Source organism: Mesoplodon mirus, assembly GCF_964341445.2.
Source record: "Mesoplodon mirus genome assembly, chromosome: 5".
Lineage (NCBI taxonomy): Eukaryota > Metazoa > Chordata > Mammalia > Artiodactyla > Ziphiidae > Mesoplodon > Mesoplodon mirus.
The window spans coordinates 152,314,397-152,339,606 of record NC_138980.1 but is presented as its reverse complement, the minus strand read 5'-3'; the positions used below and the strand labels follow the sequence as shown (position 1 = coordinate 152,339,606).

General features: G+C 37.4%; 2 protein-coding genes across 7 annotated transcripts in view; one reads left to right on the top strand and one right to left on the bottom strand.

Annotated features, from left to right (window-relative positions):
- The window catches only part of OSMR (oncostatin M receptor), a 56,298-nt gene extending 49,112 nt beyond the window's left edge, over positions 1–7,186 (top strand). For both annotated transcript variants that reach the window (XM_082623534.1, XM_082623535.1), the window contains exons 16-18: positions 3,457–3,538; positions 4,572–4,644; positions 4,969–7,186. In XM_082623534.1, coding sequence (XP_082479660.1) covers positions 3,457–3,538; positions 4,572–4,644; positions 4,969–5,544 — 731 coding nt within the window. In that variant the 3' untranslated portion in view covers positions 5,545–7,186. The remainder of the gene's footprint in view (positions 1–3,456; positions 3,539–4,571; positions 4,645–4,968) is intronic.
- Positions 7,187–11,030: 3,844 nt separating this feature from the next.
- Positions 11,031–25,210, bottom strand: part of RICTOR (RPTOR independent companion of MTOR complex 2) — a 120,510-nt gene continuing 106,330 nt past the window's right edge. For 3 of the 5 annotated variants that reach the window (XM_082622822.1, XM_082622823.1, XM_082622826.1), the window contains 6 exons: positions 25,038–25,122; positions 24,015–24,248; positions 17,504–17,659; positions 17,043–17,166; positions 15,642–15,780; positions 11,031–15,518 (listed from right to left, as the gene is read on the bottom strand). In XM_082622822.1, the coding sequence (XP_082478948.1) occupies positions 15,444–15,518; positions 15,642–15,780; positions 17,043–17,166; positions 17,504–17,659; positions 24,015–24,248; positions 25,038–25,122 (813 nt within the window). In that variant the 3' untranslated portion in view covers positions 11,031–15,443. The remainder of the gene's footprint in view (positions 15,519–15,641; positions 15,781–17,042; positions 17,167–17,503; positions 17,660–24,014; positions 24,249–25,037; positions 25,123–25,210) is intronic. The other 2 variants (XM_082622824.1, XM_082622825.1) reach the window with 1 other exon arrangement.

The following is a 25,210-nucleotide window of genomic DNA, read 5'->3' as shown; positions in this document are numbered from 1 at the left end:
CCAAATCAAAACTCTTAGCAGTTCCTGGGAAAATGACACACACCATGGGCATGGGTTTTGTCTAGAGTGGGAATTTTTAAACCTTTCTTCTCTTTCTGTGTCTGTCTCTTTCTTTCTCTAGATGAAACTCACCAAAAAAGGAAATGTTACGCAGAATCCCACTACATAAAATAGATAAGAGTGAAGCTAATCCAACTGATCTATAACCCGGAAGCTTCCTCTTGCCTCTCTCTGGCCCCTGCAGCACTTCTCTGGAACTCAGTCCCAGAGTAGTTTGAAAATCACTGATGGCGTCTCTTAGTGTTGACTTGGGAAGAGCCTTATGAGTTCTGTCTGGAGAGGGGTGGGGATGTTTTTCTCAGCAGAACTGCTCTCTGCAGCCAGCCTTCTGGCTGGTTTCTCTCAGTGGCGAATTACTGGCTTCCTGACCTTGCCTATCTGGGGATACTAGAAGGTGCGGTGGGGCAAGCAGTGTTGGTTCACGAACCCCGTGTTTGCAGATCTGATGGGGAAAGGGTGAGATAAAGAGAGCCATCCTTTCAAAACGCATTTGGCTTGAAAGATGGAGAAAGAAGAGGAAGGGAGAAGGACAGCAGGTTACTGGTAAATAAGATTCTGCCGGTAAATCCTGCCCTCCAACAAAGAGGAAGGTGGTGGGAGAAAACAGATACTGACGGAGGAAGCGGGGAAAGTAGGTAGCAGATAGAGCATCATAGGAGGTCCATGCTGGAAAGGACCTCTCAAGATACTCCTCCATGAAAAACAAATAGGCTAAGATATCTACCTGAGTTGCCAAGTAGCGGAAGGTGGGGCTCTGGGGATGGGGTGGGCTCGTCAGGTAGAACCACTGGACCTGGCTGCCTGACTGGTGGTGAGGATGCCCATGACCACAGTGGCAGGTTGGGGCTGAAACATGGCCCCAGGTCTCTAAGCCAAAGGCCAGAACTCTCATAGTCAGGCTAAGATTCCAGTCAACAACTCACATTACTTGAGCATGCTTGCCATTTTAGAGTTAATTTTAAATTTATTTTCAGGCTATTTTTCTTCCAGCTTCAGTATTTACTTGGCTGGTAGAGGTGTGTGTATGCGTATGTGTAACACACACACACACATATAATACATATGATTATCTTTATCTCAAGTATATTTTCTAGATTTCATTTATCTCCCTTACTCATGAGAAACCTCCTTAGCCTTGGCTGTGACTCGATTCTATTGATTATTATGAAAAAGTAAGCTAAATTGCTGCATAATTGCAGCAGTGAGAAGGACAGTCCACAGTCACAAAAGTAGTACGGAGGACTCACAAATGCAATGGTGAGTGACAGAAGCCGGGCCCTGCTCTTGCTGCACAATTCCACACATAGAGTATAGACAGAGGCAAGTGCTGTTTATGTGGCTGAAAGGCAGGATAGTGTTTACCCTGGGAGGGGAAGATGCCTGGATGGGGACACTGGGGGACTCTCAGGGGAGCTGGTAACGTTCTTTTTCTTGATCTGGGTACTGGTTACGTGGGTATGTTCAGTTTGTGAAAACTCATTGAGCTGTACACTTAGGAGCACTTTTCTGTATGCACATATTATACTTCAACAAAAAGTTTAGCAAAGCCTGTCTGAAGTTTGGAAACTACTATGGGTAGCTCCCCAGGCTTCTTCTCAGATACATTACAAATTCGTAATTTAACCAAATTTTAAAACCAATTGTAGTCATCAGAAGTACTGCTCTTGGGCTTCCCTGGTGGCGCAGTGGTTGAGAGTCCACTTGCCGATTCAGGGGACATGGGTTCATGCCCCGGTCCAGGAAGATCCCACATGCCGCGGAGCGGCTGGGCCTGTGAGCCATGGCCGCTGAGCCTGCGCGTCCAGAGCCTGTGCTCCGCAACGGGAGAGGCCACGGCAGTGAGAGGCCTGCGTACCGCAAAAAAAAAAAAAAAAAAAAAAAGTACTGCTCTTGAGAGCAAGGTGTTCTTTTTTTTAAAAAAAAAAATATGTGTACTGATTTATTTATTTTTATTTATTTATTTTTGGCTGCGTTGGGTCTTCGTTGCTGCATGCAGGCTTTCTCTAGTTGTGGCGAGCAGGGGCTACTCTTTGCTGCGGTGTGCGGGCTTCTCATTGCAGTAGCTTCTCTTGTGGAGCACAGGCTCTAGGTGCACAGGCTTCAGAAGTTGTGGCACGTGGGCTCAGTAGTTGTGGCACACGGGCTCTAGGGTGCAGGCTCAGTAGCTGTGGTGCACGGGCTTAGTTGCTCTGCAGCATGTGGGATCTTCCCAGACTCAAATCCGTGTCCCCTGCATTGGCAGGTGGATTCTTAACCACTGCACCACCAGGGAAGTCCGAGAGCAAGGTGTTCTTTAGTGGTGTCAGGAGGAGTTTCTTTCGCCTTACCTGTTGTCAGGGATAATTTTAGGCCAGTTGTTGAGGTGCTTTCTCTGCCACCCTCTTACCTTTCCATGTCCTTTTCTCCAGAGCCCTGTGCTTCCTCAGAGCACTGGGTTGGGCCTGCCCTCCCTGACAAAACTCCAGCTTTATCCACCAGCACCACAAGTCAGGCCCCATTCCTGCAGGACAGCTGGGGAGGGGGATGAGGAAAGCAGGGAGGCAAAGGGATTGAACAGGAATATATATACATGTGAATGACTGTCAGCCTCCAAACCCCTTCGTGCGATTTGCTTTTATAAAAGAGGATGTTTACCAACCCAGCTGAACTATTCTTTGGTGGATTTGCAAGCAGTGAGACCAGGAAGATGGGCATTTATGAAAATGAAGTACAGGTTGACATATCTGAGAAATAAAAATAGAATGATTATCCCGGGTGATGACTTAGGTAATTTTCTCAGAGCCTAACTAGAAGGGGTGCATTCGTCAATTTTTGACGTGTAATAAAATACCTCAAAATCTCAATGGTATACAAAAACAGATCTCTCTTTTGATGCTCCTGGCTTGGCTGATGTAAGCTGGGCCAGGTGGGACTCCAAGCTTCAGGCAGGTTTGCTCCATGTAGCTTCAGCTTAGGCTGAAGGGACAGTGGCTCTGAGGGACCAACTCTTCTCAGAGTGGGTCACAGGAACACAAGAGAGCAAGCCAACTACAAGCACACTGAACGCAGCTACCAACCAGCATGACAACTACTCACCTCCCATTGGCCAAACCAAGTCACATGGCTGAGCCCCCAAGTCAAGGGTGTGGAGTATAATTCTCATACAGGGAGGGAGTAAAGAATGGGGAGTAGTGATCCAGTCTGTCAGGAGAGGTAATGAGTTTGAGTCACAAGTGTTGAGGGCAAATGGTTCCGTGTTGGCTGGTTGGTCTCACTGTCCTGCCCCCCAGGAGTCAGACAGAACTCATATTGAATCTTGTACAAATGGAGTTATGAGGAATAAAAGACATGTAAAACTATTTTTATTCCTTTGAGGGAAAAGCAGTCATTAAAAATATCCCTCTTTTTTCTCTCCAGCCCATATACTGATACGCATCATCCTGCCCATGATTTTCTGCGTTTTGATCGTCATGATAATTTGCTACTTAAAAAGTCAGTGGTAAGTGTGCGGGGAAGGTTTAATCCAAGAAGGAGTCAAAGAAAAATCTAGAAAGGAGATAGAAGTCACACCTGATAATATGAGGAAAAGTGCTGAAAAGGAAAGAACAAAGGAGGATTTGGTGGAAATATGATAAGTTTTAAACAATCTTGTTTATCAACAGATAAGCAATAAATCAATACATAAGGAAACCAGACTTCCCTGGTGGTGCAGTGGTTAAGAATCTGCCTGCCAATGCAGGGGACGTGGGTTCGAGCCCTGGTCCGGGACAATCCCACATGCCGTGGAGCAACTAAGCCCACATGCCACAACTACTGAGCCTGCGCTCTAGAGCCCGTGAGCCACAAATACTGAGCCTGCGTGCCACAACTACTGAACCTGCGCTTTAGAGCCCCTGAGCCACAACTACTGAGCCTGCGTGCCACAACTACTGAAGCCTGCGCACCCTAGAGCCCATGTGCCGCAATTACTGGGCCTGTGCTCTAGAGCCCACGTGCCGCAACTACTGAAGCCCTTGCACTCTAGGGCCCGCGTGCCACAACTACTGAGCCTGCGTGCCGCAACTACTGAAGCCTGCGCACCTAGAGCCTGCGCTCCGCAACAAGAGATGCCACTACAATGAGAAGCCCACGCGCCTCAACTAGAGATAGCCCGCACACAGCAACGAAGACCCAACGCAGCCAAAAATAATAATAATAATAAGGAAGCCAACTATTTTAAAATGTTGCAAAATTTGTTCATAGCAATAGCTAATATTTATATTTCACTTACCATGTACTTGGAAGTGTTCTAAGTGCTTTACATATAACAATTCATTTAATGCTTCCAACACCACCATCACCACCGTAATGATCTCCATTGCACCAGTAAGGAAATTAAAGCATAGAAGGGTTAAAAAGCTTGCTTAAGGTTACAGTGTTAATGAGTGATTGACAGAGCGCGGATTAGAAACCAGGAATCTGACTCCAGCGTTCTCACTCTTAACCATTCCACTATATTGCAAAATTCAGTCTAATTTTCACTGTTTTTCTAGGCTGAAGGAGAAGTGTTATCGTGACATTCCAGACCCTTACAAGAGCAGTGTCCTGTCATTAATAAAATCCAAGGTAAATGCTGGGAAATTGTATGGATACTCATATGCTTGTTAAAGACCAACCCAGGGCTGGGGTTATAATAATCATACGCTCCTAGACCTTCTCAGGAAGATGTCACAAAGCAAAAGCCTCTTCTCCCATAGCCATGAAAGGGTTGAACGCAACTTTGATTTCTTCTGTCGGGATATCTTTTGGTTTTCAACATCACCTCCAATTAACTTGTGACCAGGATAAAACAAACAAAAAAAAAAAAATTGAAGCTCTAAGTGCGTTTCACATACTGTATATACTGTGATACACACACACACCTTTGCACACTTTCTGTTTCTGTTCCAGGAGAATCCTCATCTAACGATAATGAATGTCAACGACTGTGTTCCAGATGCTATTGAAGTTATAAACAAGCCAGAAGGGAGTAAGATACAGTTCTTAGGCACTAGGAAGTCGCTCACAGAAACTGAATTTACTGAGCCTGCCTACATTTACCTCCTTCCGACAGAGAAGAACTACTCTGGCCCTGGACCTTGCATCTGTTTTGAGAACTTCACCTATAATCAGGCAGCTTCTGACTTTGCTTCTTGTGGACATTTCCCAGCAACCCCTAAAGCCCCACCACATCAGCTGGGACCACTGACTTCACCTGAAAATTTACTAAAGGCACTGGAACAAAACTACATGAATTCCCTGGGAGAAATCCCAGCCGGAGAAGCTAATTTGAATTATGTGTCCCAGTTGGCTTCACCCACCTCTGGAGACAAGGACAGCCTGCCAACAAATCCACCAGAGCCAGCACTCTGTTCAGAGTATAAAATGCAAATGGCCATACCCCTGGGTCTTGCCTCCGCTCCCCCAAGTGAGAACAGCAGCCTCTCCTCCACTACCCTTTTAGTTCAAGGTGAACACTGCCGCTAAGCAGTGTACCCATTTCATATCCTTATGCTACGCAGACCCTAGGAGAAGCATAGCCGGCACCATTCCATCACCAGATACCTCGGGGCCTGATCCCAGTGCGGTAGCATCACCACTGTCAGGTCTGATTTGTATAGTCCTGCTAGGTTTTGAAGGTCAGAAGCTGTGAAACTTAACATTAACCCTTGGAGCAGGCTCACTGTAGAAATGGCAGGACCATGGGAACAGGCTTACCTTGCTGCTGCGTGTTCCACATTCACCTTTATAACAGCAGACTTGGCACTTGACATAGGGATAGACCCCATCCACTCAGTACTGGACAGGTCCTTGAAGTTCAGTTTTTAGTAAGAAAGTATTTCCATTAAGTTTTACCCCACATTTAATATCGTAAGAGTAAAGGAACTAGATTTCAGGCTTTAATAAAGGCTACAGAAGATTCGTTACTGGAGCATAAATTGTCAATGTTAATGTATTCTGGGTGTGTTTAATGAAGAAGTCACAGATATTTGCGACCAAAACAGATTTTAGACTTGCCTTGAAGTGATGATAATTTGTAGCTCATTGATGTAGTAAAATGAACTCTTCCTATTAGACCTTATCTAATAGGTAAGACATGCGAATGAATCGATGAGATCCCCACAACTGTCCTTCTGTTTAGTTTACCACGGTTAAAGAGTGGGACTGGCATGGAACCCCTGCCTCAGTGTCAAGATTATAGCACTCCTACTTAGTAGGCACGTCTTCTACCACAATTTTTGATGACTACCTCAGAACAGATAAAAGGACAATGTCATTAATTCCATTCACATTTATGGTTCCTCTTTTTTTCAAGAACTCTGATATACAAATGACCTATTTTCAGTAAGCATCTTTTGGACTCTGCAGTAGGTTGTCTGGGTCAAGATAATGCCTTCACTGTCTCCTTATATTCCTATTATGCTAACATGATAAAATGAAACCTCATTGTTGAACATCATTTAGATATAACTGCAAAAGGCTAAATGGAGTGGGAACTCCTGTAGTGGCTCAGCAGCAGCTTTGTCTCTTTGAACCAATATATGCAAAGCACATACCTGGTACATAGCAGGTGTTCAATCATGCTAGAGTTCTTTTCTTTTCTTTCTGCCCGACAACCCTTAATGTTTACTTATCACACTTCTAAACAAGCACAGTTAGGGGCTCCTTTTTCTTTGTTGTGGTGGAGATGACGCTGCCTGTGCTTCTGGTACCGAATGCCCTGTGCTGTGCCATTCCACACCATGAAGGATGAGAGAGAAGGAGCCAAGCTGAAAGGAACATGGCTGTCAACTGACCTAAATATACACAAACCCGGACTTCTGTTCAGGCTTTTCAACTTTTTCCTTCCATATAACTAAGCCTTTGGCTGAATAATGGGCTATGTACACCTAACACAGTACAAACGAGTATCTTGATTAAGTGTTCTGAGAAGACTCGGGCCAGTATTGTTATCATTTAGCCTCTTTGAGTTTGTCATGATGCAATTATAAAAGTACATAGAAACATCAATGACAGTGATGATTGATTTGTAAATAGTATCTTTCATGAAGATTAAAAAAAAATAATCACAAAACCTTGAAGTCATTTTTGTTGCAATAAGCTTTAATTAAAATATTTCACCATTGCATTATTTTGTTTTCTCTACCTCAATGAAATGAAAATCTTAACAATTATTATAGCCGATAAATAAGCTTACTAGAAATGTAAATTCCTGAGTACCAGTCCAAATCTCATAACCAGAATCTCTGTGGTCCAAGGCCTGGAATTCATATATTTCATAAGTTTCCAGGCATTCAGATGCACACTCGACTTTGAGAATCATTGGTCTAAGTCAAATGAAGATGTCTTTCTGAAATATGACAACATACCAATAGGATAGGCTGGGCTATATAACTTTGTCCTTACAGTATCACTATGACTATAGTTTTGGCTGTAAACATTCTTCTCCCATCTTTGTAAATAACCAAATAACTTAGTACTTGAAACCTATATGCCATTTAACAGCATCATTTTAAGAAGTGTTATTCAGAAACTTTGAAATTTGTATTCATGTGTCAGAATTATTACGATTAAAAAAAAACCAACTCATGGAGAATTTCAAATATATACAAATGGAGAAGAGTTTAGCAAACCCTTATGCACTGTCATCAATCCGAACAGCCACTAAACCATGTTTGTTTTAGTCCATCTATACTCTTATTCAGTCTCCCTCCTGATATGATTTTGAAGCAAATCATGATTTCATCTGTAAATATTTCTCTAAATAGGGTTTACTTTTTCTAATACAGCCATAATACCTTTTAAAAAAACATACCTATCAAAAATCAAACAACCCAATCAAAAAATGGGTAGAAGATCGAAATAGACATTTCTTCAAAGAAGACATACAGATGGCCAAAAAGCACATGAAAAGATGCTCAGCATTGCTAATTATCAGAGAAATGCAAATCAAAACTACAATGAGGTATCACCTCACACAGGTCAGAATGGCCATCGTCAAAAAGTCTACAAACAATAAATGCTGGAGAGGGTGTGGAGAAAAGGGAACCCTCCTACACTTTTGGTGGGAGTGTATATTGGTACAACCACTATGGAGAACAGAATGGAGCTTCCTTAAAAAACTATAAATAGAACTACCATATGACCCAGCAATCCCACTACTGGGCATATAGCCTGAGAAAGCCATAATTCAAAAAGATACATGCACCCCCAATGTTCATTGCAGCACTATTTACAATAGCCAAGACACAGAAGTAACCTAAATGTCCATCAACAAAGGAATGGATTAAGAAGATGTAATACATATATACAATGGACTGCTAGCCATAAAATAAAAACACGAAATAATGCCATTTGCAAGAACATGGATGGACCTAGAGGTTATCATACTAAGTAAGTCAGAGAAAGACAAACATGATATCACTTATATGTGGAATCTAAAAAAAAGCTGATACAAATGAATTTATTTACAAAACAGACTCACAGACTTCAAAAACAAACTTATGATTACCAAAGGGGAAAGGTGGGGGGGGGGTTGGGAGAGATAAATTAGAAGGTTGGGATTAACATATACACACTACTGTATATAAAATAATCAACAAGGACCTACTGTATAGCACAGAGAACTCTATACTCAATATTCTGTAATAACCTACATGGGAAAAGAATCTGAAAAAGAATGGATATATGTATACGTATAACTGAATCACTTTGCTGTACATGTGAAACTAACACAACATTGTAAATCAACTATACTCCAATATAAAATAAAAAATTAAAAGAATTAAAATTCAAAAAAAATCACATCTAAAACCTAGTTAGTAATATTCCTTAGCAATATCAGGATATTTTGATGGTGGGAAGAACTGGCAACTGACCTACAAATAATGCCTCGGCCTGATGACTGGTCCTTAGCTGCAGGTAGGTAGGCTGGGAGCAGGGACCTAGTCACACAGCAGAGCTATGGACCTGCTGAAAGTGCCTGCTGACATTCCAACACCTGACTCATACTAATTCTAGTGAAACTGATTCTCCACTAGAATATGATTTATTAAGAAAATCAGGTTGAATTAGACAACATCAAATATTTCTTCTAAGAGTTCTGTGGAAAGATTAGCTTTCATCTCAAAAAAATTACAAAACATACTAAACATTTTGCATAAAGTAGGACTTTGAAAATCTTTGAAGAGGTACTTCCCTGGTGGTCCAGTGGTTAAGACTCTGCAATTCTACTGCAGGGGGTGCGGGTTCAATCTCTGGTCGGGGAACTAGGATCCAGAATGCCACAAGGTGCGGCCAAAAAAAAAAAAAAAAAAAAATTAAAACCTTCAAAGAGATACAACAGAAGATTAAAAGCCTTCAAAAGTAGCAGTTAAAATAATACTTACAATGACTAAATCTATTCAATTTAAAGGACTAAGCAAATGTAGTTGTCTTTGTCCTCTAAGCATTAAAGAAACAAAGTTTTAGTACATTTGGATTTTTTTGAAATCAAAACAAAATTAGTTGCTACGGTTTGAATGATGCCCCCCCCCCAAATTCCTATGTTGAAATCCTAACACCCAAAGATGATGGTATTAGTAGATGGGGCCTTTGGGAGGTGATTAAGTCAGGAGGCCAGAGCTCTCATGAATGGGATTAATGCTCTTATAAGAGACACTACAGCTTCCTAGTCCCTTCTGCCATGCGAGGACACAAGACACAAGAAGTCTGGGACCTGAAAGAGGGCCCTCACCCAAACATGTTCACACCCTGATTTCAGACTTTCAGCCAACAAAAGTGTGAGAAATAAATTTGTTGTTTATAAACTGCCCAGTCTGTGGTATTTTGTTACAGCAGCCCAAATGGACTTGGACAGTACTTTATTTTTTTAATTTTTTAAAACTTTTTACTTTGTATTGGAGGATAGCCAATTAACAATGTTGTGATAGTTTCAGGTGCACAGCAAAGCAACTCAGCCATACCTATACATGTATCCATTCTCCCCCAAACTTCCCTCCCATCCAGGCTGCCAGGTGACACTGAACAGAGTTCCCTGTGCTATACAGTAGGTCCCTGTTGGTTATTTTAAATATTGCAGTGTGTACATGTCGATCCCAAACTTCCTAACTATCCCTCCTTCCACACCCTTCCCCCCTGGTAACCATAAGTTAGTTCTCTAAGTCTGTGAGTCTGTTTCTGTTTTGTAAATAAGTTCATCTGTAACATTTCTTTTTAGATTCCACACATAAGGGATATCATAGGATATTCTTCTTTCTCTAGGACGGTACTTTATATACCAAAGAGTTTTAAAAGATGAAACAAACTGAAGTTCAGCTATATCGTCACAGTTTTCAAAGGTGAGCTGCGTGATGATGATTAAGTGTGCTTTTTAGTTTATTTGGGGGCCAACTACGTTTCTGTTGAAAAACAATAGTAGAAGGCAATATGAAAATGATACACGTGCTTAAAAACCAAACTCGCCAAAACAAATCTATTTCTGAATACATTTTACCACATTTAATCAACTGTAACAGACCCCAGCTTTGACACTGAATTTTATTCTCCAGGCTTGATGATTCCCCTTGTGGTATTTTCTTTTGCCACTAGGTGGCTGTAGGTTAGCTTACCTGATCCAGGCCAGTTTCTGTGTGAGAAATCAAATAGCTTATACAGAAAATAGCTTATATATCATACCATCATTGCTCATTTTGTATATTAATCACTAAAAAAATCAGAATTGTTCTATAGATCGATCCACTTTTTCAAGCCCTTTACAATAAACTGCAGTTAAAAAATAAAAACTAAAGATATTTGATTAGATTATGAAGTGTTTAGAAAGTATAAATAGCTATTTTAAAACATCTGGAACAAGCTGCTATGTGTTACTGAACCAGATTCTTATCTATGGTACCTAAAAGTCACTTTTACCAGCCTCAGTGGTACATAAATCAACACTGATGGTTTTAAAATTTCAAATAGAATGACACAAGTTTAAGAATTTTTAAGTACATTTTATTAAGAATGTATCCCTTTGATAAGATTATGCTTCAGGAGGCTTTTAATGCCCTTGACATAAAACTGTACACATTATACAAAAACAAGAAAACCACAAAAAAAAAATCAAGGTGAGCAAAACCATTAGAGGACAAACCTTATTTAAATTATACACAACTCAATGAAATATTCTTACGGAAAATATATAAATACTTTTTCTTTCTATGTTACAGTTATACAATATAAATCAGATTTCAATGTCTGTTCAGTGACCTACAAACACCAGAACCTCCAAATATGTAGCAGCGTATTACTAAATAAAAAAGAAAATTTTGTGGTTAGGGAGCATTAAGTCAGATTTTTTTCACAATCCCTAACCACTTTTCAAAACTAATTTACACCATTTGTTTTACAATGCAGCTTTAGGGTTTCTGACAGGCCAATAATGGAACATTTTTCAACTATTATCTATGAAAGTTTTAATCTCCCCCCTCCTTTGCCCCAAGACTTTGCATTTTGTGCTAAATCAACCTATTTAGTGGCAAAATTACAAGATATACTTTTTTGGCATAAATTATATTTTTCAAATTAAATATTTTATAAAGAAGGTCAAACAAAATGTGCAATTTATGCATGCTGTGGCATAGCTATCCACCTATATTACAAAAATACTCTAAAGGGGAGAAAATCCACATTCTGTGTGAGTCATAAAACACTACTATGAATGAAAACTACCCTGGGAACCTAAAAGAAAAAACAAATGCTCCTAGAAAGATTCTCACAGATTTCAATATTGTCTGATAAGCACTGCTATTAATTTTACTGGTATGCTTTTATAATCAAACTCTCACTGTAGTGATACTCTTGAAATGAAGCTGGTAATAATGTGTTCCCTGAATGGGGAGACAAGGGAGACCTTTCCCAACTTACATTTTGGAAAATGTAAAATGTTCTTTTATTCCAACAGCTCTTCTCATAAAACTCTCTCAATTAATTCTGTTTCTTTTTTCCCATGTTCAATGGATTGTGAATTTGAGACCAAACTGGAAGCATAGGACAAAAGGGGAAAAACCTTCCTTCCAAAGGACCTTTCCCAAGGTAGTTTACAAAGCTCCTCTCACACAAAATTAGCACCTCACTCTTACCATGCAAAAGTAACTGCAGTTATAATTTGGATGACAATTTGATTGCTTTTTATTGCTTAATGATCTGTGCTTTAATGTGGGAATAAAAGGCATCCTCTGAATGGAATGAAAAAAAAATTTATATAAATAGCAGGAGACAAATCTAAATAAGCACTCCCACCTCACTGCTGAACACTCTGCCATTGTAATATGCCCAGAAAAATTCAGCTTTAATTACCTCAAGCTCTGGATAAAAGAGCTCAAAACTATTAAAGCCACCCCATTTCAAAAGGAGTTATACACCTGATGTTAGAGTAACTACCATAATAAAGTATATACCTTCAAAGAGCCTCTTTCAAAGTCAATGTCTTACAGAATGCCCTTATGCTACCAATCTTCATTAGAAAATTTTTTATTAGGGAGAAAAGACTTTTTCCCCCCTCAAGTCTATCTAAGCATAAATAGGAAGTAAAAGTATAAGAAATTTTAGACCATATTTAATTACAAATACTAATTTCTAATTTCCTTATTTATCAGTATTTACTTATTAGTATGTGAAGCTGAAACCTGTTCTTGAAAAAAATTTCGATTAGAAATGACAATTCACTTTACAATTAGAAATTCACAGTTTACAACCAGCACAACTGCCCAAATTCCTCCAAATTATTCAATAATTACCAGTAGTACAAATTTATATGGACTAATAATTCTAAAATCTTGAAAAACTACAGTATTGACATTATTTTGGTATTTTATAGTCTGGTAATATCTATTACATATAGGTGCTTTTCTCAATTATTTCTATTACCACTGACAACATTCCTAACCTTTTCTGCTATAATTTAATATTTTAAACACTTAAGTAAATCACTTGGCACCGCATGTGAGCATTTTTCATCATAGAAGTCTACTTTTATACAAATAAGTACTTTAAGGAAACATATTAGACCTGTCAGTGAAACATGGATAAACCAAATAGCACTATACATTTAAGTATAGACATCTTTTTTTCTTAGATTACTGAGAACCACAAAGCTCTGTCTCCCCAAACTAAGTGCTATAGGCAAATATTATGATATATACACACGTCTTTCAAAGTAATAATCCAAAAAACTGTTCAGGCTAATAGTAATGAAGACTTCATTCCAGGATGGATGAGTGAGGTGGGGTCCAGGGATATGTATGAATGAATGTATGTATGTATGTATGTGTGTGTGTGTATAACAAAAAAGAATTTACTGTTAACTTTTGAGGGATTAAACCACAGATTTTATATTAACTGAGGTAGTGTTTAAAATGAATGTCTAAAATATGTTAATCCCATTATTAATAAGATTACTACATCACCTCCTTTGGAGTTTTTAATCACTATTTGGTCTAGTATCTCTGACATTTGGTTCTCTGGAAGGCAGTTTAATCATCCAAGACCAAAGACCAAGGTGACAGGCAACGTTCTTAGAAGTACTGTTAACATTTAAATAAACACTTGGGTTCAGTGATAAATTAAAGTTAAAAAAAAAAAGCATTTCTTTTATCTTCAATTGGATTTTATGAAAGAAAGTCTGAAGAACCACTTTTTAACATAAGCAGAAGCTTACAGCCCTTATCTGCTTTGTTATAATGTAAGTTGCTACACAGTGCACATAAGAACAATTCACTGAAGTGCAGTCAAAGAGGTGTTATGTATGAAGTGAGATGAAATGCTTCATCCCAATTGGAACTTTCAGTGCCAGTATATTAAAAAAAAAAAAAAAATCTCTGTGAGTAATACGTTTTCTAGTTCACAGGGTTCTTTACAGAGATCTCAAAGAAAAAGCCCATTATAAAAAGGATCTGTAATATGGGAAGATATTAATCCATGTACTATGACTGTGTCAGAGCTGATGCATAACTGTAAAAATGGTCTAAACAAATGAATTAAAAAAGGGTCCTAATCAGTCCAGCTGGATTTTTTTCTATTTATATACAGACCTCAAAAAAGATAATCCTTTCATTTACAAGCATTCTAATGAGGATGGCCATGCTTTTTTATGTACAAATTTGCATATGTTTAATTCCTGTAAAGATTTCCAAATATTTTTAGACATACACAAATTAAACACACAAATAAACAAAACCTTGCCCTCATCAAGTTAATTTTGCAAATGTGATAAAGGCAATTACTGTACTCATAAACTCACCTATCACTGCATTTAGTTTGTGCAAAACAAGAACACTGATATAAAAATTAAATTACTGCTGCTTTAAAATTTGGTACTTAAGGCTTTTCACTACAATTTTTAATCGTAATAGTAAGTTTCATTAATGATTTTTTTAAAGGAACTATGGCTTTTCTTTTCCCACGGAATGTATAAATTGTAGGCAAACTTATCTTTTCCTCAAGAGATGCAAGATTTTATTTAATGCTTTCTTTTGCTTTAGGTCTAAATTAATAGTGCCTGTTCAAGTTACGGTTTAAAATGGTGATATGGGAAGCTGATGAAAATGGAAGTCCACTGAAAATATATGCATTCTATGAATGGAAAATACTTTGAATTATAAAATAATTTTCTGATTTTAATCAGGAACTGTAGTGAAAAACCTTAATTAGTTCAAATAGCCTACGATAACACATTGCAACAAAACTGAAGAGATGGAAAACAAATAAGAAACTTTATGTAAGTCTAGTAACATAAAAATAATTTATAAGTCCTGGTTGTTGAGGCTCTTCTTTTGCTGTGAGGTTACAAACCTCTGAAGTAGTGTTATAAACATGAAGAAAAAAGTGGAAGGGCCAAAGATCCCCCTCTAATACCAGCAGTTACAGCACACCCCATTGTGCTAATAGGATGCAGCCTCAGAGACACTGGTTCCTAGTTTCCACAAATTAGTTAACAAACAAGGCATCTTTATATTTACCCTAAAAAAAGAATTCAGAAATAACGGTGTGAAGGGTGCTTCTGCATATCTTATTATTGTTCCACTGTTATTATGCTCTTAAAATGAAAAAATAGAAAACCTATGTAGGTATTCAGTGCTTGGCTCTTGCATACAATGGTAACTAAAACTCTTAAAACTGTGGTAATGAACAATGAACCCCCAAAAGGGCTCAACGGGGGAGAGAGGAAGTTGTTTCGGTTAGGGAAGTCCGCAGTTCCAACTGCTTATGTACCAGTAATTGCTGGAACAGCATATAGAAGATACTCCTATCTTTGCTGCCCAGTCAATCGGCATTTTCTGAGGCTTTTAGAAGTCCACAAATATGAATATATATAGTATACATCTATATACATCATAAATATGAGGTCAGGATTCAACAGACGTATCAACTATAGGTTGCTTTGGTGGTGTTGCCAAGACAGCCTCTGCTTCTTCATGCATCTAGAAAAGAAGTGGTAAATTATTAATGACTTTCTAGTGTATCAACAGATATAATCTCTTTTAACTTAATTCAAAGAGAATTATTTTTGAAAGATAAAGTTCAAAAGTACAAATCCTACTTACTTGTAAAAACTGTACATCCTGAAATAATTCTTGTATGAACCTCCGACATGGAAGTCTAAATGTGCAGTGTGACAGCAAATGGGAAACCTCAGAGTAAAGGCATATGTCATCAAATGTTTGAGGATACTTCTCCTTAATTCTAAAATGAAAAAGACTAGGATGTGATAAAAATTATAATAATGACTTTGCTATTTTCTTTCAAAATATCACTTTTTAAATATCTTTTTCCTCCAGATATTGATTAAGTGGCATATCTGGGTGATGGCATAAGAATATAAAATAGCAAATATTCCTACCTCACACTTACATTAGCTAATTTAAGTTTGGGATTATCTCTTAAAATGATAAAACCACAAATACTTCTTGGAAAGTTAGAAATATTCTTTTTCACTGGCATGAGAAATTACAAAATTTATTTATCAGCCTAGGATAACTCAAGTATTTTCAAAACTAAGTTTTAAAATAGAAATAAGTTTTTAAAGTTAGACTGAAATTATTAATATCCTTGACTGGGCTCGCTCTCTATATCTTTCAACCTTTAACAGTGGCTTTTAGCTGGCACAGCATCTCAGAGTCAGTGGTGGTGTGGGGTAATACACAGATTAAGGACACACTATACTTAGAGCTTCTGGCCAGGAGGTCTGCAGTGGGACCCTGGCATCTGTGTTACTATATTTTGTAAAGCCCCACAAGAGACCCTGAGGTGCATTTTTTTTTTTTTTTGAGGACCACTGCTTTAAATAGTGCAAATCAAAGATGTTGAAGATTGCCTGAATTTTCTTTTATCATGTTGCTGTGATTTAGAAAAGCAATAAAAATTCTGCAACTTTTATTAAAAGAAAGGAGTAAAAATAGGGAAAAATTAAACCAAGAAAATATCACTTATTTTTATGTATGCCAGCTTTTCTTAAGCTTTATGGTCTCAGGATACCCCTACTTTCTTAAAAATTACTGAGAACCCCACAAATCTTATTTTTTGTGGGTGATAGCCATCAATAATTACCATATAAGAAAGTAAAGTTGAGAAAATTTCAAAATATTAATTCATTTAAAAATAAAATTATTACATGTTAACATAAATACATATACTTTAATGAAAAAAACCTATATTTTCCAAAACTAAAAAAGTGAGAAGAATGGTATTGTTTTACATTTTTACAGATCTCTTTAAAGTCTGGCTGAATAGAAGATAGCTGGATTCACATACCTGCTTCTGCATTCAATTTGTAACCGTATGTTAGTTTGGTTGACGTATGTAAAGAAAATCTAGTCTCACTCAGATATGCCATTCAGTTGAGAACCACTGATGTAAGCTAATTAGTCTAACTTTTGAAGTATTTCAAATATCTTTTTCACCATAAAAAGCAGAACAAAGAATACTCATGCTCATAGCTTACTTACGTTAAAAGCCCAGTTTCATGACATTTAGTTGAAACTGAACTACTCAAATTAATGACTAATCTCAGAACTTCTTTGCGAAGGAGTATACGGCACATTGGTGTATCATCTGGAATTGTTTTAACACCTGAAGGGAAGATTAAAATATTTTATCTATATCACAATAGAAAATTATTATAACTCATGGAATTTGTTTTTTCAACTCTACCAAAGATATGAAACTGAGATAAATTGCACATGACCTGCCAATCATTTTGGGAGCAAAATTCTTTCTAATGAAAGCAGATAGCTAAGAGGGTATGTATCAGCAGCTGATATAGGTGCAACAGTTATCTAAACATACCTCAGTAAAACTGACTTGTCACAGTTATGAGACAACTTTAATTAACAGTATGTATCTTACAACAACAACAGACTAAGTATAGTTATATTAACAGGGCTTGGATTTAAATCTGAAAACTTACCTAGTAGCAATTCTGTGCTTTTGGTGCTGCTGGCTGATCCTTCTTGAGACACTCCATCACTGCATCCAGAAATGCCCGAAAATTTAGAGGGAACTACTTCTAAGGGATTATGGATAGTCTGCTCACACCAATCAGAATATGGAATGTCTTGAAGGTCTGAAGAAAAAATTAAATCAATTAACAGATCATAATGGCTTAATTCCTATGCTTGCACTGTATACTACAGAAGAGATGATTCCTTGTAATTTCTTTCCAGTCTTCAATAATTATTTTCCTTGATGAAGATTTTCAAAGTAAATTCAGACCACTCAGATAGTAAAATTTGTTAAATTCTAGACATTTATACATAAAATTTTATACTCCTAAATTATAAAAAATACATAAATATGTTTATTTAAAGAATTCAAATAAAGATGTATACAGAATAAAAAATGAAGGTACCTTATCTACCCCCTCTCCCATCCCTCCCACCCCCAAACTAAATACCCCTCTCTTAAATATATAAAAATTCAGATATTTGCTATTTTAAATTTCTCCTTCTTGCTCTTTTGGTGTGTAAGTGGGATTATACTGTATCTATTGTTCTATCACTTGCTGTTCCCACCATTTAATAATTACCAATATTAGAATCACAGTTCCCTGGGCTTATCAGTTCCTTTCTTAGAGTTAAATTTACTATACTACCCATGCATTGCTAAGGTATACTCCTAGATGGGATTTTAAGGTCAACCAAACATCTTAGTGCTGTTAAAATGACATCAGTATTTTTTATTTAAAAATTTCCTGAGCACTTTAAGTGATTAGAGCAAATGGAACAAGTGGGTAGAATATAGGCACTATTTATAAATTGGCAGGATAAGGAGAACCAAAACTTCTTGAAACTGGGACAGGAACAGCTAGTTGGCCTCCTTCTTCTTATGCATGGAAAGTAATGCCTAGGACTCTGCTGAAGGCAAAACTGTGCATACTATATTGATGATACTGACTTTTAGGGACCTTTATTTTCTATCTTCTCTTAAAAAGTATTCAATGCAATGACACTTACACTTTTACTCAACACATTTTATTTCAAGATTATTTTTAATTTGGATGAAGCATTATGTCCATAAACTGAACCATTTTATCTATGTGACTGATGTTTAGCTTCTTCACTGTAGTTGTTTGCTTTTACTGCTTCCTCTCTTTTTAATTAACAATATTCTAGCTCAGCTTTATTTTATCTTTTAATTATAAATGGAGACATGAAGCATAGGACAGACCAGACTCTAAGAAACTGGATAGATACCTTCTTTATTCCCTGTATCTGGGCATAAGGCTGACTCCAGCCACTATATGTGGGAAAGAACAAAAAGCTCTAAGCAAAAAATTACATAAGTCCATATGGGTTAATTCAGAAAAATCATAAGCTAAATTTTTCCTATCAGAAAGTAGTCAAGTCGCCAAATAGCTTATCTGAAATGCTGAAACAATTCTTTATGAAAAACATTAAGAATTTCTGTGAGGAGCTCTGTCTCTGGTAGATATATCCACCTGATCACCAATTCCCCTTGGCAGCAGGGATGTAAAATGAAATGAACAAGGAGATTTTCCTTAGGAGCACAGTAAGATCATTCTAACTGACGTATCAGAATTTATGAAAGGATATTATTTCTAACATAAACAACTTAGTGTGAGTTACCATTAACGGAGAGCCTACTGAATGTTAATCTTACATGTTAGTAAGTACCAAAACCACACCATAAGGCAGGTATCATTATTCCTATTTAGAGATTTAAGAAAAAATTAAAGTAAAGCTCAGTGAAACTAAGTAGACTGCCCAAGATCAGATAACTAATAAGATGGAAAAGTTTGGCTTTGAGCCTAAGTCTCCTTGATACCAAAACTCACACTCTGCTATGTTTACACCAGGGGTCTTCAGTGTTTCTTGAAGCCCTGGCATTTCCTAGCCTCCTCTACCCCCAATTTTATACTTGGGCAAGGCCAGTAGATGGGGTGCCACCCCACTGTTCCCCTTACACCCTCATCTGCATACCACTGAGCTTTTGTATAGATTTTGATTGAAACATGGGTTTTGCAGCTAAAATAATTTTGAAAACCATCACTGTCTCTTTAGGGCCTTCCCCTACCCCATGTAGTTTCTACCCACTCCTCACAAATTTGTCAGTTTAATAACCTAGACATTCAAACTGATCTCTTGCCATTATCTTTTATAGTTGGCTGATTTTTTTTCCAGTGCTCTCTCTTTCACAGATGGACTGGTCTAAAACACTTAGAAGGTTTCCCACTTAGCTGGTTAGCTACACTAGGGCAAATGTGGTGGTATACATAAAAGTGGACCCAAAAGAAACATATAATACTAAATGTTAAAAGGCCAACATGTTGCCTTGCACACTAAACAATACAATGCACAAGTATCTGTGAAGGTGGTAGACACAGAATAAAATGTTAGGAAATATCCTAATAGCCCTTCCAGTGAGCTTTAACATTTTTTGAACAACTACCACTACCAACACTACCAATACTACCACCAGACTGAAAGTTTCAAAGAATGAAAAGTCTTGTGTTCAAGTCCTGACATCCCTTTAAAATGATCATTACATAGTAGAGGGACAACTTCAGACTATAACTACAAAGCTACAGTAATCAAAACAATATGGTACTGGCACAAAAACAGATATATAACATATAGATAAAAGGAACAGAACAGAGAGCCCAGAAATAAACCCATGCACTTATGGTCAATTCATCTATGAGAAAGGAGGCAAGAATATACAATGGGGAAAAGAAAGTCTCTTCAATAAGTGGTGCTGGAAAAACTGGACAGCTACATGTAAAAGAATGAAATTAGAACATTCCCTGGCACCATATACAAAAATAAACACAAAATGGATTAAAGACCTAAACTCCTAGAAGAAAACAGAGGCAGAACACTCTTTGACATAAATTGCAGTAGTATTTTCTTGGATCTGTCTCCTAGAGTAACTGAAATAAAAACAAAAATAAACCTAATTAAACTTAAAAGCTTCTGCACAGCAGAAAACAAAACAAACAAAAAAACCCAAGAAACAAAACAAAAAAAACACCCCATAAACAAAATGACAACTTATAGACTGTGAGAAAATATTTGCAAACAATGCTACTGACAGGAGATTAATTTCCAAAATATACAAACAGCTCATACAGCTCAGTATCAAAAAAAAAAAAAAACACCCAAATAACCCAATCAAAAAATGGAAGACCTAAATAAACATTTCTCCAAAGAAGACATATAGATGGCCATGAAAAGGCCAACAGGCACATGAAAAGATGCTCAATATCACTAATTATTAGAGAAATGCAAATCAAAACTACAAAGTATCACCTCACACCAGTCAGAATGGCCACCATTAAAAAGTCTACAAACAGTAAGTGCTGGAGACGGTGTGAAGAAATAGAAATGCTCCTACATTGCTGGAGAGAATGTAAATTGGTGCAGCCACTACGGAGAATGGTGTGGAGGTTCCTTAAAAAACTAAAAACAGAGTCACCATGTGATCCTGCAATCCCACTCCTGGGCATATATCTGGAGAAAACTCTAATTGGAAAAGATACATGCACCCCAATGTTCATAGCAGCACTATTTACAATAGCCAAGACATGGAAGCAACCTCAATGTCCATCAACAGATGAATGGATAAAGAAGATGGAATATTACTCAGCCATGAAAAAGAATGAAATAATGCCATTTGCAGCAACATGGATGGACCTAGAGATTATCATATTAAGTCAGAAAGAGAAAGACAAATATATGGTACCACTTATATGTGGAATCTAAAAATGATACAAATGAACTTATTTACAAAACAGAAATAGACTCACAGACATAGAAAACAAACAATGGTTACCAAAGGGGATGAGGGGGGATAAATTAGGAGTTTGGGATTAATATATACACACTATTATATATAAAATAGGTAAACAACAAGGGCCTACTCTATAGCATAGGGAACTATATTCAATATCTTGTAATAACCTACGATGGAAAAGAATCTGGAAGAGGATACACATACACACACACAACTGAATCACTTTGCTGTACACTTGAAAGTAACACAAATATTGTAAATTATCTATACTTCAATTTAAAAAAAAATAGTAGAGGAACTATTTTTTAATTATCTGCCATGGAAAATAAAGACGTCTCCTTTCTAATACACAAAATACTTAATATGGCTGATACCAGTGCTTCTCAAACATTAATGTGTACATGAATAACCTGGGCATCTTGTTAAAATGCTGATTCTGATTCTGCATGTGGGGCAGAGTCTGCATATCTAGTAAGTGCTCAGGTGATGCTAATGCTGCTGGTCCGCTAACCACACTTCGGGTAGGAAGGGCTCTGCAGGACCTGGCCCCTACCCGTTTTTCTAGGCTGATCCTGTATTTCCTCTCCCTTTGCTTTCTGAGCTCCATTCCCACAGGTGTCTTTTTAGTCCTTTCTACTTCCCATGCTTGCTCCCATCAGAGAAGACCTTTGCTCATGTTGCTTCCTCTCTCTCAAAATTCTCTATACTCCAGTCTTCACTTAGTTAGGTTCTATTCATTCTTTCAAGCACTGCTCAATAGCAATTCTTTGGAAGTTTCTTCTTTGATCTGCCTACTTGGTTATATTACTTTGTTAATACCATGTACCTATCCTTGATGGCGCTTGTTACAAATGCAGTATTATATTAATGTTTGTGTACTGATTGATCGAGTGGTCAGTCAATCCATTTCCTTCTCCATTGGATTAGAGCTCAAAGAGTGTAAGAATAGTATCTTTCTATTTTTCTCTCTCTCAATTGTTTTCCTAGCATCTAGTTTAATGCCTGATCCACAGTAGTGGTGTAATAAGTATTAAGCTGAATGCATAAATCCGTAGAGGTTCAGTGACTTTTTAACAATTAGCCTGCCTCCCTTCATACCTCCGAGAGGGGTATCAATAGTAGACTGTAATCACTTCCCAATTAAGAGTTATTCTCCTCCCCACTTCGTATCACTAGAACAACAGGTGGAGGGGTTCTGATCCTGTGCCAAGGTGAGAGCCTTGATGACTGCAGCAAGTCTTCCACAAGTCCCACACTTGATGTGACTCCATTTGATTACTAGCTCAGTAATCACAAATGGATTAGAACTAGCTGGGACTGTCTTGTGACTGGGTAATTAGGGGGCTGACTTCCCTATTTCTTGTTTGATAAATAAAGAGAAAACACTTACATAGCAAAACTCCACAGTAAGTGCTTCATAGGTATTTGTTGAATGAGTAAATGAAGAAACAGAACTTAGAAGAACTAAAATATCATAAAAAATGTATAGACAAATGACTTAAAATAGCATCTTCTTTACTGTGTACAATACATCAGAACAATAATGCCCAAACCTTTCGCTCACAGAAAATGAAAATAATTATAGCACTCTGGGTCCCCGGACAGGACTGTTTACAGTGGTTAAGTGCCTAGTCCAAGGGTTTGTCAAACCCAGGCCTGATTGGGGCATGGAACCATGGAGGGGATTAATCTCTCAGCACATCCATATCCTATTTGTGGATGTGGTACAACAGTGTGCCGCAACCCATCAATTGGGAAGTTCTGAATCAGAATGCCATGGAGAAACGTGGATGAATGACCCAGAGAACTTTGGTTATAACTAGGTTTTTTTGAGGGTGGCTAAGTGATATTCACCAAGAAAAGCTATGTACAGTAATACTTTAAACACACATTTATAAAAAAGCTAAATCTGGATCTGATTCATTCACTCCCTCACCAAAAACATATTGAGTGCCTAGTATATAAAGCAGTACGCAGCTGGGTATTAGAAAATAAAAATGAAAAGGCATGACAGACCATACCCTGAAGGAACTTACTGAGTAGAAGGGAAGAAAATAACCAAGCAATAATTATCGTAGGAGATCTATGTACAAAGAGCAATGAAAGTAAAGAGGAAGAAGTGTCAACATCTGACTAAGAGGGTCAGAGAAAGCTTTGAAGATAAAACAGTCCCAGCTCTGAGGATGAGGTGGGCTTGCCAAATGGACTGTGTGTGAGCTTGCATGTGTGTGAGGAGGAGAAGGTGCAAGAGGGAACAGTAGGGAAAACACACTCTTCATGCCTAGAACCATGAAAAAGAGCACAGTCTGTTCAAAAAACATCTAGTCAGTCAGTAGCAGTGTATCAGTTATAAGATAGGAGAATGGTAAAAAAAAAAAAAACAGTAGACAGATCGCACAAAGAGTCTTGTGTGCTGGACCTGAATAGGCAGTAAAAAAAACTGTCAACAGCCTAATCCAAAGCAGTAGTATGAAAGATGAATTGGAAGGGGAAAAAACTGGAGACAAAGTTACTAACATTCCCACAGGGAGATGCTGAGTGACTGTACTAAGGCTGAGGTAATGCGAATGGAGTTAAGAGGGATGATCAGTAGGGCTGGGAGATGACTTGTGACTGGAGCAGATTCAAAGGCAGGTGGATTCATCTTGAAGGACATAATCACTCACCTGAATGACTACATATTGCACTCAGTTGGTTACTGGGCTGGAAACCCAGAATTTCAATACAGACACAATAAAGGCAGTTATCATCTGTATGTTCCTGTAGTCCAGTGTCTTCTGTGCTTTCTAAAAACAGAGAAGCATCTGAATGGATTGAATTCATTATTTCTGTAAGACTCATCTGCTGTCGTAGCAAGTGAAAAGAGTTTTTTACAAGACCTCCAGTTCCAGATGGAAGACCTGTGCGTAAGTAAATATAAAACATAATCTGATGAAGATGGTATCAATGACACCTCTTTCAAGGTGCCTTAAACTATGTGAAATTTTAAAGAAAGGAAATTAGGGAAGAAAACCAGAACTCCTTTTATGATTCAAAATCTAACCTTAACTGGGGAGAAAAACAGGATAATTTGCTTTAAATTATGAAAATAATTAACATCAGCAGATATACTTATATTACTTTAATATGGGGTTTTAAATACAAAATAAAAAATTAAGATTATACAATTAGGTATCATTTCAATTCTTAATATTTGTGTAATCAATTCTTAATATTTGTGTAAAGAAAAGTAATAATTCCGAGTCTAAAGAGGTCCTTGTTAAGAAAAAATCATCAAGATTTTAAAGCTTTAAATTTGTGGCTGATACGCATATATTAATTAAAATACCACAGCTCATAGCAAAGAGAGATCATGTAATGTAAAAGTACATTTTTCTCTCTCTCCTTTCCCCAAACAGCTGTTGCTTAGACCTATGAGTGTAAGTGTTAAAATTTTTTCACGTATTATTTGTTTAAAATAGAAGCAACTGATCAGGTTTTTGTCTTCTTGAGAGGCTTGGTACTTAGTTGGAAAAACACTTTAAGTCTCTCGCAAAAAAATACTGTGGTTTAATTTTAAATTGACTCAAACAATTATCTTGCTATAATTTTTTAAGTTGACCCAAAAGTAAGTATACCTGAAGTTTTAGTGTCATCCTACTTAAAAGAATTTTCTTTTTAATATAAAGAGAACAAAAACCATGCATTACCTCCTGCATCATGGGCAAACACTCTTGCACCTCGATCATCATGTGGAGGTATGTTTTTTGCCTGAAAATAGGGAATATCCTTTACCTAAAATAGATATAAGTCATGGTAAGTCCTGTTATAAAAATTCACTTTATGTATACTAGCAAAATTAAATGAAATGTAATTTAAACAG